The following is a 13360-nucleotide window of genomic DNA, read 5'->3' on the forward strand; positions in this document are numbered from 1 at the left end:
ACAGGCTTTCTACTTGCAGCGAGCGGGGGCTGCTCTTTGTTGTGGTGCGCGGGCTTCTCATTACAGTGGCTTCTCTCGTTATGGAGCATGAGCTCTAGAGCACGGGCTCAGTAGTTGTGGCGCATGGGTTGCTCCACGGCATGTGGGATCTTCCCGGACCAGGGCTCGAACCCGTGTCCCCTGCATTGGCACATGGATTCTTAACTACTCCACCACCAGGGAAGCCCCTAAAGAGAACTTTTAGTTTCATGAATACACCTGGTTTCTTTTCCCATTCCATTTCAGATACAATACCAGGGAGGCAGTGCATGGCTTCCTGTTTCTTCCTGCTTAAGCAATTTGATGATGTCTTGATTTACCTCAACTCGTTTAAGGTCAGTGTAGAATTTTCTAGATGACTTTGTATACAAAATACTGTATATAGTATGTCACAGATAAGATACTTTTAGAGTATCTTTTACTACCACCCTTTTACTGTGGTGGTAGTAGTGGCATCAGCTAATTCCTTAAGATTATTTTTGTGTTTACCTGGTATGACTGATGTTTTCATATTTTATATGTTAATGCTCAGTGTGACCTGTTCTTGGGATGTTTTTCAGAGTTACTTCTATAATGATGACATCTTTAACTTTAATTATGCCCAAGCCAAAGCTGCAATTGGCAATACCAGCGAGGGTGAAGAGGTGGGTACTTGCTTTTGAAGGCGTTTGAATAATTCTGTCTAAAAACATTGTTATCTTTTTCTCAAATAAAAAGTTTAAGGGTAAAGGATTATTAAAAGTTCTGTTGTTCTTAGGTTATACTAAAAAGTACAATATAGGGGCTTCCCTGGTGGCGCAGTGGTTGAGAGTCTGCCTGCCAATGCACGGGACATGGGTTCGTGTCCCGGTCCGGGAAGATCCCACATGCCGCGGAGCGGCTGGGCCCGTGAGCCATGGCCGCTGAGCCTGCGCGTCCGGAGCCTGTGCCCCGCAACGGGAGAGGCCACAACAGTGAGAGGCCCGCGTACCGCAAAAAAAAAAAAAAAAAAAAAAAGTACAATATAAATAGATATATAGATTTTATAACCACATTCATGTTTTCCTTTTTTGGATAAATTTTATAAAAACATAACATACATGGAGAAAAGTATACAAATCAAAGTACACAGCTTGATGAAGTTTTAAAGTGAACATACCCAAATAGTCAGTACCCAGATCATGAAATAGAATATTATCATAACCCTGGGAATGCACGCATCTCCTTTTTGAGTAGATCTCTTTCCCACAAGGCTAACCACTATCTTGACTTCTAACTCCATACGTTATCTGAATGATTCAAAATAATTCAATTGAATTATTTAATTCAATTTTGTTATTATTCAACAAATTACTCAACTCATTATTATTCAAATTCTAAGTATTTTCTAATTTCCATTATGTTTAGAAATGATCTTTTTATTATCTTTGACGATGAGTTAATCTAAAACATGTTTCATGATTTTCAAGTGTGTATGTTGTCCTTTCCAGGTTATTTTATTTTGATTTCTAACTGAATTGTATTGTAGTCATAGAGTGTGGTCTGTATAACACCAGTCCTTTAAAATCTGTTGAGACTTGCTTTATTGCCCAGTAGCATGTGCAGTTGTTAATTATTCTGTTCAAATCTTCTATATCCTCACCAACCTCATGTTACCTTGTGATATCAATAACTGAGAGAAGTGTTTTAAAATCAGCACAAAAATTGTCCTTTACTTTTCTCAGTGGCCTGTATAGAATTTGGTCATTTATAATGCTCATTAATCTAAGGCAAGCTGCTATGGATATTTTTATTGTAAAAGCATCTTCACGTTTATTCCCTTTTTCCTCCTCTTACAGATTTTCCTTTTAATCCAAAGTGAGAAGATGAAAAATGACTACATTTACCTCAGTTGGCTAGCTCGGTGCTGTGAGTCTTCTTTTAAATGTTATAGAGGAATGCTTTTATTGAGTGTTTTCTAATTTTGTTTTGTAGAATGAGTAAACTCTGAGATTAAGTGTTGTTAATGCTACTCAGTAAGGATGGCCACGTACATGTGTTATATACGTTTACCCTGTGAATAGTTCTACCATATGACATTGACGTAGCATAAACAGTCCTAAAAGATGCCAAGTTCTTCCTTTAGCCTCGTAAAGCTTCCAGAGTCTGAGTTTACATTGTTTTTTGTTAAATGATATTGTTATGCTAATTTTACCTTTTCACTTTGGTGCAGGCCTGAAAAGTGATAAAATGTCAAAAACATAATTTGTGTGTACTATAGAGCCTATCGTCTCTGTCTGTCTGTCTCTCTCTTGCTCCTTTTTTTTCACTTGGTTTTAAAATGTTCACTGAGTTTTTGAAGACATGGGAAAATTTTAGCAATTAGATTTCTAAGTGAGGCTGGAACTGTATGAGTGGGATTGAATGAATGATAGATGACTTTTCAGCAGATGAGCAAAGTAGGAACTACTGGAAGTCAACGCAATCTAAAAAGATATAACTATGTAAAGCCTAACTTAAGTATTTTAAGTATGGTAGAGTTCTGACGGGGAAACCAGCTTAATGCCGACAGTGTAAGCTTTCCCATGTAAGGGCTGCTTACCATTACTTTGTATATTTGTAACATAGAACCAAATCCATAGACTAGCAAGATGCAGAAGTGTATTTCTTGTACATTTAAAAAGCATAAATCTTTGTTTCTCTTTGTAGACATTATGAATAAGAAACCAAGACTAGCCTGGGAACTTTATCTCAAGATGGAAACCTCTGGCGAGTCCTTTAGCCTCTTACAGCTCATTGCTAATGACTGCTACAAGGTGCGTCTGAGTGAGACCTAAGGGGAAAGTGAAGATCAGTATCACATTGCTGCATTGACTAAATATTAGGGGAAAGTGTCCTAGAGATTAAATGGCTATAGGTGAGAGGATTCGCATCGTGATATCAGAAATGTCATCCCTTTTATGAATGAACTGAACTCAGAGATAGGCAGCATTTCAGGGTTTTATATGTACATAAAACATGTATACATATAAATGAAATATGAAAGAATGTGTATGAAATAGTGGTTTAGAGAGGAGGTTTTAGATTTCTAAAGGCTATGAATCTTTAGGTACCATGCAAATAGAGATATTCATCTGGTAATTGGAAGTTTCGTTCTGAAGCTCAAGAATGATGTCCTCTGACATCGAGAGACAAATCTGGAGAAATCATCACCACTTCAATAGTAATTGAAACCCTGAAAAAAGTGAGATTACCGATAAGGGAGTAAAGTAAGAAGAGTAAGAGAGTTGCAAACCAAACCTTTGGGAAAACCATGGTGCAAATAGTAGACGAACTGTGTGTGTGTGTGTGTGTGTGTGTGTGTGTGTGTGTGTGTGTGTGTGTGTGTGTGTGTGTGTAGGGAGTTGGAAAGGCAGGGAAGAGGGAGGAGTTTGGGGCCCTATCCTATACATTAAAAGCTTTTTAAAAAGTTAGCCTCAAATTCTGGAAACTCCTATTTTGGGAATATTTCTTCCTGTCCAAAAGACAGGAAAACGTCAGGTAAAGAGAGTCTAGTATCAAATTAATCAATAATAGCTCATTGCAAAGTGAATCACTACATTATAAAGTGAATCACCATCAGTGGAAAAGGATTTAAAACATAGGAAACTTGAAAATGTTTAATAGAACTTGGTGGATGGCAATGATATTAAGTGAGTTAGGGAAGGCAGAGGAAAATAAAACATAAAAGACAGGAATTTAGTTCAATTTTAGATGTATTAAATCTGTGTTTGGGGCTCCCAGGTAGAGATATTACATGTGTGAAATTATCAGGGTGAGCCTGGAGCTCAGGTGTTCATGTGAGAGGCTCGGACTAGAGATGTAGCTTTAGAAGTTAACAGTAGTTAATGGTGGTGGTGGTAGTAGCAGTAGCAGTAGCAGTAGTAGCAGTGGAGTATGGGAGAGAATGAGATTAACCAGTGAATGGGGTGAGGAACCACATGGAACACCACTATTTAAGGGATAGAAATAGAAAGAAGAGTCAGTGAAAGAGACAGAGGATGAAGATGAACAGAAGGAAAAGAAAAGAACCAGGAGAGAGAAAAAAAAAGTGTTTTTTATTACTCCTTTTCTTGTTCCTATTTTATCAAATGCCAAGGAAGGAAAATGTCAAATCTGCAACTAGATAGAATTGCAAGAGGCCTGAGAAAGCACTGCTAGGTACAGAAGAGAATTGGATTAGGAAGCAGATTCAATGAGAATAACGTAGACCACAATCTTAAAAAACTGATGTATGATTTCATATATATAACATTCTTGAAATGACAAAATTATAGAGATGTAGAAAAAATTGGTGATTGCCAGAGGTTAGGGGTGGTCAGCTGGGAGGAGAGTACAGCTTTGTGGTGATGGAATAGATCTGTATCTTGATAGGGGTGGTGGTTACATGAACCTACACATTTGATTAAATGACAGAACTGTACATACACATTGTAGTGATGTCAGTTTTCTGGGTTTGATATTGTGATATTGTACTATAGTTGTATAAGCTATAATGGGGGAAATTGGTTGAAAGGGACATGGGACCACTCTGTACTATCTTTGTGACTTCCTGTAAATTTATAATTATTTTAAAATAAAAAGACTTTAAAAAATGAACCAGCTCTATCCAGCAATATAGATGAATTGTAAAAACATATACAAGACACAAAAGAATATTTACAGCTTTATTTCATATAGCTAACATACTAAGAGGCAACACTCAATTATATTGTCTAAAGATGTTTACATAGCTGATAAAACTATAAAGAAGGTCAAAGAACTGATGACCATAAAAGTCAGACTACTAGTTACTGAAAATAGGGAAAGAGAGGGTTGTAGTGTGGACATGACACACAGAGCTTCTGTTTTGCTGTCAATGTTTCATCTCTTGACCTGGGTGGTAGTTACACTTATATTGATATTATAGTCATTAAACTGTACATGTATGTTTCCCACACCATTTGGTGTGTTTCTTTACCAAAGAAAAAATTTTTACGAGAAAAATTTATAGGAAGAAGGATTAACCTTGAAAAGGAATAAGAACACTTCTTTCTGAGAGATATGCAGAAAAGAGGGAAGGAGTAATGAAAGTACAAGAATAATTTGAACTGAAGGAAGGAGAGTTGTGTCTTCCCTATGAAGTATAGAAGAAAGCTAAGCTAAGATGCAGTAGAGATCTTAGGAAATTGGCAAAGGTGTAAAACAACAGTTCACAGGAAAGGAAAGGTAACGAAACCGCACTGAGTAAGGAGGATTGCCAAGCAATTTGCAGACTTCAGTGAACACTATACATTTATGATTGCCAATCAGGAAACCTCATCTAAGCAAAATTTAATGATAGTCAGCATACTCTACAAGGCCAAGGAAATGTGTAGTATATTTGGGAAAGAAGTTTGTCAAAATGAATTAAATGTTTAAAAGACTTGCTGTTTAGAGTAGGAGTCAGTGTACATCTGGGCATTCTGAGACTTTAGGGACAAGGTAAGGGAAAGACCATCCTCTTGGGCTGAATGGGATCATATTAGCGTAAAGTGAATGATAGTAGTCATCTACAGGATGTATTGAGGAAACTTGAAAAATAACCAGTTCAAATCACAGTCATCAGAGTTTATCCTCAAGATTAGAATATGATTAGAAGAAATGACAAATATGTTGATTACAGTGTAACTTGACTATATGTAGAAGAAATGTTATATTGTTGAAAACTTAATGAAGGGAAGGGGGTTTAAACTGAACTCATGTACACAAACTGTGATTTTCCTTCTTGTTTTAATAAGGAATTGAAATTTATCTAATTTGCTAATTGCAAGTGTTGTCATTACCCATGCACTTGTTTTATGAAATTATGTTTCATGGTATCTTTACATTTAGTTTCATTCTGTGTGATCTTTTGACTACAAGTATTACCACAGTACTTTCTTTTATTCAGATGGGCCAGTTTTACTATTCAGCCAAAGCATTTGATGTCTTAGAGAGGCTGGATCCCAACCCTGAATATTGGGAAGGCAAGAGGGGGGCCTGTGTAGGCATATTCCAGATGATCTTAGCTGGGAGAGAACCCAAGTAAGTAGACAGACAATAGACACTACCTCTATGCATTTGCTGGTTCCTGGGGGATGAGAATTGCTTTCTTGGATCATGTCTTCTGAAAACTAAAAATTATTTTGATGAATAAAAGGTTAAGTTTTATATTTCTATCTGACCTTTTTCCTCCAGAATTTTTATTTTATAGAATCAGATCATTCTAAACTATGTATAATGGGGACATTGAGTATACTACAGCTCTCGAGTATAAGAGCAAGATATATATTTGGCTGCAAATGAATTGTCATTTTCATACAATGCCTTTTTCAATCTCTTCTTCTCTTTTCTTTGCCTTTTGGCTTTTTTCTTGTGTCTCTTAGTTTAGTCCTCAAAGAATTAGAAATGGAGTGAGTGTGGTTAATAACTCTTTTTTTTTCTTTTGCCTTCTCATATTCCAGGAAATACTGAGACATTACGTCTACATAAAATTAAGTGGCGTATAGCTCCATTTGTTAAAGTTAAACTACTTAAAACTAAATTCAGTTTTCTGAAAATAACTTTGTGGAATGTATTTGTTACTGATGTATAAACAGAAGATGCGACTCTTTTTTTTTTTTTGGCCGCTCCACGCAGCTTGTGGCACCTTAGTTCCCCCGACCAGGGATTGAACCTGGGCCCCAGCAGTGAAAGTGCTGAGTCCTAACCACTGGACCATCAGGGAATTCCCATGACTATTTAATAAGTAAATAATCTATCAAAAATTACTTCCTAACTTGTATCTACTTCCACTCCTAAATAAAAGTTGAAAAGAATTTGGGTAGTTGAAAGAAGATACTTGAGGGAAAACGTAGAAAACACGAGAGAACTCTTAGGGAAGAGGGTCAATCGACAGTCATCTATAGATTTGATGAGGTAATAGGGAAGTTTTAGTCTGCATTACTTAAAGCATGAGTTTAAATTTTAATTAAATTTAAGTTACTTAAAATATAAATACTGACATTTGCCAAATCTTGGTCATTAACTTTCCTCTCTTCCATATTTATTAATATATTATTTTTCTTGAAGAAATAATCTGTGCCTGGCTTTGTAAAATTTTACAGATATGGCAATGACACCCAGTTTCGGGTGATTACCACCTTAAACAAAGGAGAAATCTGGGGCTCAGACAAGTTAAGTCACTTGTTAGCACAGAGCTAGAATTTGAACCCAACTCTTTGAACCCAGCTCCTTGATACAACTTTCTACTCTGTCATGCAGAATAAGCATAGAAATGGAAATATTTATGCCATATTAAGACAAAAAATAGCATATATATAGATAGTAGAAGTAAACAAGGAAAACTTGGATTGGTGAGAAGGATTTCACAGAATTTCCATTTTACTATGGCCTCAAAAGAATAGAAGGCTAGGAAGTTTGTAATCGGTTTTTGAATGCACCGTATACACATATCAGAAGCATATGAAGAACAGTCACAAGTTTATTTTACTTGTTAATTTGCATTCTTTACTGAAACAATTTGTCCTTTCAAATCTTTTCCTCAGAGAGACCCTTCGAGAAGTGCTCCATTTACTGAGAAGCACGGGTAACACCCAAGTAGAGTATATCATCCGGATCATGAAGAAATGGGCCAAAGAAAACAGAGTGCCTGTCTAAACTAGCTCCGGAGTCCTAAGGAGCCAGTCACCACGTTGACATAAAATTGGAAATCATTCTCCTCAAGTTTACGTAAGATGCGGGGCTCTGTTTTACTGACACTTCCTTCCTTGCTCTTCGAGCCTCAAGATCAGTGACTGGCTTGCTTAGACCGAGCCTCCTGGCTGAACTAAGAGCCATAATTTGTGCTGTGGCTCCTGTATGATCCGACGACCAATAAGACTTTGGACTTGTCTGGTGCCTTTCTTCTAAAACTACTCAGAGTCCTCTTATGTGATTTACTGACTTGAAGGAGAATGGCATAACTTTTTTTACATATTAGCATTCCATGGCATTTTCTCCAAGCTGCAATAACAAATGCCTTTAATGCTCAAAGGTCACCATCATTCTGTCATCTTAATTTTAGCCATCTATGTACATTATCCTGTTTTACTGGGAAATTCCATAAAAAGTTTAATAGTGCAGCTCTGAATCTTGGGAGAGCAGAGGTTATAAATAGCTACATGATTCTAAGAATGGCAGTAAGATCCTTTATCAGACTGTCCAGTCATTAATAGATAATAGGCTTATGGGATTACTCTTTCAGTAGTTGAATTCTTGCTGATAATAACACAGTTGCAGTGGAGTAACCTGAATATTGCAGTTTTTTTAAAGGTAAGTACTATGAAAAAAATCTGTGTGGTACATTTGAAGATATTCAAGAAACAGTATAAAAATCTCATCAGGCACTTCCCCACTGTAATTTAGGTAACATTACAGGTTAGGTTTTTCTTCATATATCCTGCTGAATAAACATCAAGTTTTGAAAGTAGGGCTACAAAGATTATTTTATTTCTTAATGTAATGTTAATAGAATATGGATCGTGTAGAGCCCTTTGAGGGATTTCCTAATGGCTGGACTCTGTCCTAAGTCGTATCCTAGCCCAATGTTTCCGAGCTCTCGCAATATAAACCCATTACACAACTGAGCATTTTTAGGCTCACGACCTATTTTCAGAAGATAGACCTACATGTTTTATGTACCAGATTACCTTTGTTTCTATATTACATAATTTTTTTCTGTTAGTTTAAGGTACAAGTATTACAGGTATAGAAAGTGCAGAGCCATCCCTATCCAGCCTGGGAACTGAAACTCATAATTCCTTGAAGCACTAAAGAAGAATAGTGTCAGTTTTCCCACCTATACCCCCAGCATCCACTGTGGATGAAGAATTCATATATAGAATGGAGATGGGAACATGGCAGGAGTCGGAGCAGCTAAGGAAAGAAGGTCTGTGATGGCAGAGAGCCTTTGCCTTCTGGACAGTTGCAAGGGGTTCTTCCAGCTCTGCTCAGGAAGATGACCAGTTTTCCAGTCTTTTATTTAGACCCAGATCTAATCAGTTCAGAGCACAAATCAAAATAAACTGACCTGGGGCTTCCCTGGTGGTGCAGTGGTTGAGAGTCCGCCTGCCGATGCAGAGGATATGGGTTCGTGCCCCGGTCCGGGAAGATCCCACATGCCGCGGAGCGGCTGGGCCCGTGAGCCATGGCCGCTGAGCCTGCGCGTCCAGAGCCTGTGCTCTGCAACGGGAGAGGCCGCAACAGTGAGAGGCCCACGTACCGCAAAAAATAAATAAATAAACTGACCTGAAAAACTGAATTTTATAAAACAAAGTTATATCATTTTTCATATGCCAAAGCTTCTGTTCCTTATTATGTTGTTTCTGTTTTTTCAAGAATTGGTTCTCAGTATCTAAGTTACAAGGTGGGTCAGATCTGGACAGAACCTGCTATAATCTTTAGAATCCTTGTGATCGTTACCTCACTTAAAGTATTAGGAAACGTAATATTAGAAAAAGACACATGAAACTTTTCAGTGGTTCTTTGCAATGAAATTTGTCTTCCAGTTAATTGCTATTATTTTCAAATTTCCTATACTTGGAAAACTTTTGCACTGATGGTGATTTACTTTTAAATGAGTTCTTGTTGAGCTTAACACTCTAGCTTCTCCCTGCCATTTTCCTGTCTTTTGGAAAAAAAAAGATATTCCAAAAAGAGCAATTCCCAGAATTTTAGATTAACTTTTTAAAAAGTTTTTAATCTGTAGAATTGAGACAAAAAAAACATAAAGACTAGTGTAAGAGAGATACTATCCAATTCTGTTACTAAGGATAGCTACTTCTGAAACATCTTGGTGGGCCTCAAGATTGCAGAGTAGTGTTGCATGGAGAGGGGGAGGTCCAGGCTTAGGATGTAGTGTAATGTGTACAGTTCATAGCATCAGTGTACTCTTCATAATCTGTAGCAGATATTACTTGCAAATGGAAAAAAATTTTTAAATTATTTTTGTACTTTAAAAGAATTATTATATTCCACTGTAACATATTCAAATTAAAGCTTATTATTTGGTTATTTATAGTCTTCTGTTGAGTGTGAGTGCGGGCCCTGGGTGTGTCATGTGCCTTCTCTCCTTTCTTTCCTGACCCCAGAGTAGAGGGGTAGCACAAAGTTTTGGGCTTCACAAGTTATTCTTTTTGAGGGGAAAGTAGATATCCCCTGAGAAGACTTGTCCGCTAAGGCCTGTGATTCCTGCTCAGTCCTATTAGGTTTGGCTCTTTACTGTGTTACAGCCCATTCCAGAAGTTGTTTGACCAGTGCATGATATAACGCCTCATATGTAGAAAGCTCCCAAATACTTGTTGACTGAATAATTAAACATACAGTAACTGGTAGAGCAGGGGACTTGTGAGACCTGACCTCATGTATTCTGGTTCCCATCTAATTGTTGTTTTATGGTGTGCCAAGCATATCCTAGATGCTAGGGATGCAAAGAGAAATAACGCACAGTCCTGATAGATAACCCAGTCTAACAGAAGTATACACAACTAAACACAGTAAAGTGTGACTGTTTTCTCAATAGGAAGAAGCTATTGAGAGATAAAATAAGGCAATGGGAATGTTTGTATCCATACATATGGGACACCCCCTACCTCATTTTGGAGAAGCAACCAGAATGGATCCTGGAACTCAACGGCTAGCAAGATGTCCAGGCTTCTGCCATGTGAGTAGCACATGCAACATATATCCAAGTACACAGAAGCCAAAGGACTGGTTTCCTTCTTTGTGGCTTGATACACTTAAAAAGTTGCAAGCAAGTGGGCATTAAATCACAAGTTATATTTACTTTCTAATGGCAAAATGAATTAGTGATTTACTAGTTCCTGTACTTATGACTTCCTCAATATGACTTAGGTAAATAGTCATCTCTCTTCTTCATCCTATAAAATACTTCTCAGGTTTAAATGTATTTTATGGTAACGTTCAAACAGTCTTCTATTCAGAGATGCTCTCAGAGAAGCAGAGCTAGAGACCTGATGGTTGCCCATAACATACCTCAACTCCGGACTGTAGGAATATGTGAAGATATGAGACGCACACAATAAAACGATAGGTGAATACACTCAGCTGATGTGTGCATATTGAATGTATAGTATATAGACAAGTTTGCACTCTTTTGCATCAAAACCCTCTCTTTAAATAAAGTCTAGATGCCAAGTACAATAGGGACTGTCCTGGTGGTCAGGGCAAAGGGAAGCAGATGCAGCATGTCCACCACTCAGGCTGCCCCTCAAGGCAACACAGTTTACAAACCTCAGATACAGGAAGAAGTACCCTGCTAGGTGAACATCAGGGAAGAGGACGGTGGGAAGCGCAGACGTGAGCATCCATACCATAACCTATGGGTGCATTTGATCTAATTCAAGTCACCATTTTTTGTATATTGATTCATGTATTCATGTATTTATTTGGTCAGTTACTTATATTTCACTGTGTTCCAGAAACAATTTGAGGTGAGTTACCAAGTATATGTACAAGAAAACTTAACAGATAGAAGGAAGAGTAAAAGTTCATACACAAAAGTACATACCAGAATTACCAAAGATGGGCCAGAAATTCACTTTCAAGCTTCCCACCAACCAAAGCAAAGGGGGAAACAAAACCAGATGGAAAGTTCAGTCCATCTGTGTAAATGAACTCCCTTACGGGGAAAAAAAAAACACTGGATTTTCAGGGATCTCTGATTGTTGGCAGGGTTCTGAATTAGGTTTCTGCACCATAACTTAGACATAACCAAATGCTTAATAAAAATTTCAAGGGAATCTTACTGCATCTCTAAGTATGTACAGGTCTTTTCTACTATGTACAGTTAATAATTACACATGTCCTTCTATTTTTAATTTCCTCTATATACATGAAATTATACTCTCCTTTGCCAGTTTTTAACTGAGGAGTAGCTATTAATATGATGAAGCTGAGACATGTTATTCAAGTTTTTAAAATTACAGCTCATGTTAGGATGAAAATGTATGTAACAGTGACATAGAGACTAATTGCAAGGTACTGTAAAAGCAATGAAATTATGGGATAGTATAGCTTATACATTTACTGAGAAAATTCAACAGGGAAAAACATTGTAGAATAGGTCACATAGAAAAGGCTACATGGGGGAAGTGAATCTTAAATGAAACTTGGAGTATAGAATTTAACTATATAGAGAATAAGTCAACGATTATGTCAGATGAAGATAACATAAATGAAGCCTTGAGTAATATTTACAGATGTTTAATCTTAATTTTAATTGTTCCTATTTATCTACTTTCATTTGTTCTTTGAGAAACAGTATGGCCTTTTTTGTAAACTTGTAGTTTCATGCCATGACCCAGCAATTCCACTCTTCAGTATATGTTCAAGAGATACTCATGTCCATGTATACCATGAGATATGGACTCTTGTCCATGTACACCAGGAGATACGTACAAGAATGATCCTCACAGCACTGTGCCCAGGGAAAACCTGGAAACAGCCCAAATACCCATTGACAGGAGAGGAAATCGTGAAATATATATTTATGTTTTTTATAGTTCTATGAGTTTTGGCAAATGTATACAGTCATGTAACAACATATATATGCTATATATATAGATCTATTAATACATATGATTTTTTTGGTATAAAAAAAGCTATTTTTAAAAAAGAATCCCAGGTTTAAGTTCATGCTCACTCTCTATGGTCGCAACCACTATTTGGAAACTGGAATGAGACCTGGGCTTCTGTCCAGCGTGTCAGTGGAACTAAAAAAGGTAATTATAGAAACATTGGTGACAAAGAGAACTAAAGCTTCTGCTGGGGAAGGTCGGCACAGGTTGCACACAAACATTCAAAAATCAGATCGATAAGTAGCCTTGGACTTCTCAATAGCAACTCTGGAAGCTTTAAAACAATGTTGCAATGCCTTAAGAATTCTGAGGAAAAATTATTTCCAACTAGAAACTGTCATTCAAGTATGTAGTAGAACGAATATCTTTTCAGACATGTATTTAATTTCATAAAATTAGCTCCTGAACTTTGTGCTCCACCAAAAATATGGGAACAAACTAAGGAAAAGAGAAAATGTAGCATATAAGAAAGGGGGCTCCACATTAACAGAGAGGGTGGAGGGAATGCCCGCAGTATGAGTGGGGACGTATTTCAGTACAGCTCTGCTACAGTCTCAGAGATCAACCAATACAGACAAGAGCAGCTCAGAAAGCTTCAGGATGGACTCATTCAAGGCTAAATTGAACACCTCATTTGTTAACGTATTGAGAAGAGAGTTTGGGTGAGAGTTTGGAGATAAGCCTCT

The 13360-nt window shown here is 37.3% G+C and overlaps 1 protein-coding gene and 1 non-coding gene across 4 annotated transcripts in view; one reads left to right on the forward strand and one right to left on the reverse strand.

Moving 5' to 3' along the window:
* IFT56 (intraflagellar transport 56) overlaps nucleotides 1-10089 on the forward strand; it is a 36434-nt gene extending 26345 nt beyond the window's left edge. For 2 of the 3 annotated variants that reach the window (XM_019948177.3, XM_073809976.1), the window contains exons 13-18: nucleotides 286-374; nucleotides 600-683; nucleotides 1857-1926; nucleotides 2707-2813; nucleotides 5948-6081; nucleotides 7584-10089. In XM_019948177.3, the coding sequence (XP_019803736.2) occupies nucleotides 286-374; nucleotides 600-683; nucleotides 1857-1926; nucleotides 2707-2813; nucleotides 5948-6081; nucleotides 7584-7695 (596 nt within the window). In that variant the 3' untranslated portion in view covers nucleotides 7696-10089. The remainder of the gene's footprint in view (nucleotides 1-285; nucleotides 375-599; nucleotides 684-1856; nucleotides 1927-2706; nucleotides 2814-5947; nucleotides 6082-7583) is intronic. The other variant, XM_073809975.1, reaches the window with a different exon arrangement.
* TRNAE-UUC (transfer RNA glutamic acid (anticodon UUC)) lies at nucleotides 6691-6763 on the reverse strand. Its single transcript has one exon. It is a non-coding gene; the product is annotated as a tRNA-Glu (tRNA).
* Nucleotides 10090-13360: the final 3271 nt, after the last annotated feature.

Source organism: Tursiops truncatus, chromosome 9 (genome assembly GCF_011762595.2).
Source record: "Tursiops truncatus isolate mTurTru1 chromosome 9, mTurTru1.mat.Y, whole genome shotgun sequence".
In the NCBI taxonomy this organism is placed as follows: Eukaryota; Metazoa; Chordata; class Mammalia; order Artiodactyla; family Delphinidae; genus Tursiops; species Tursiops truncatus.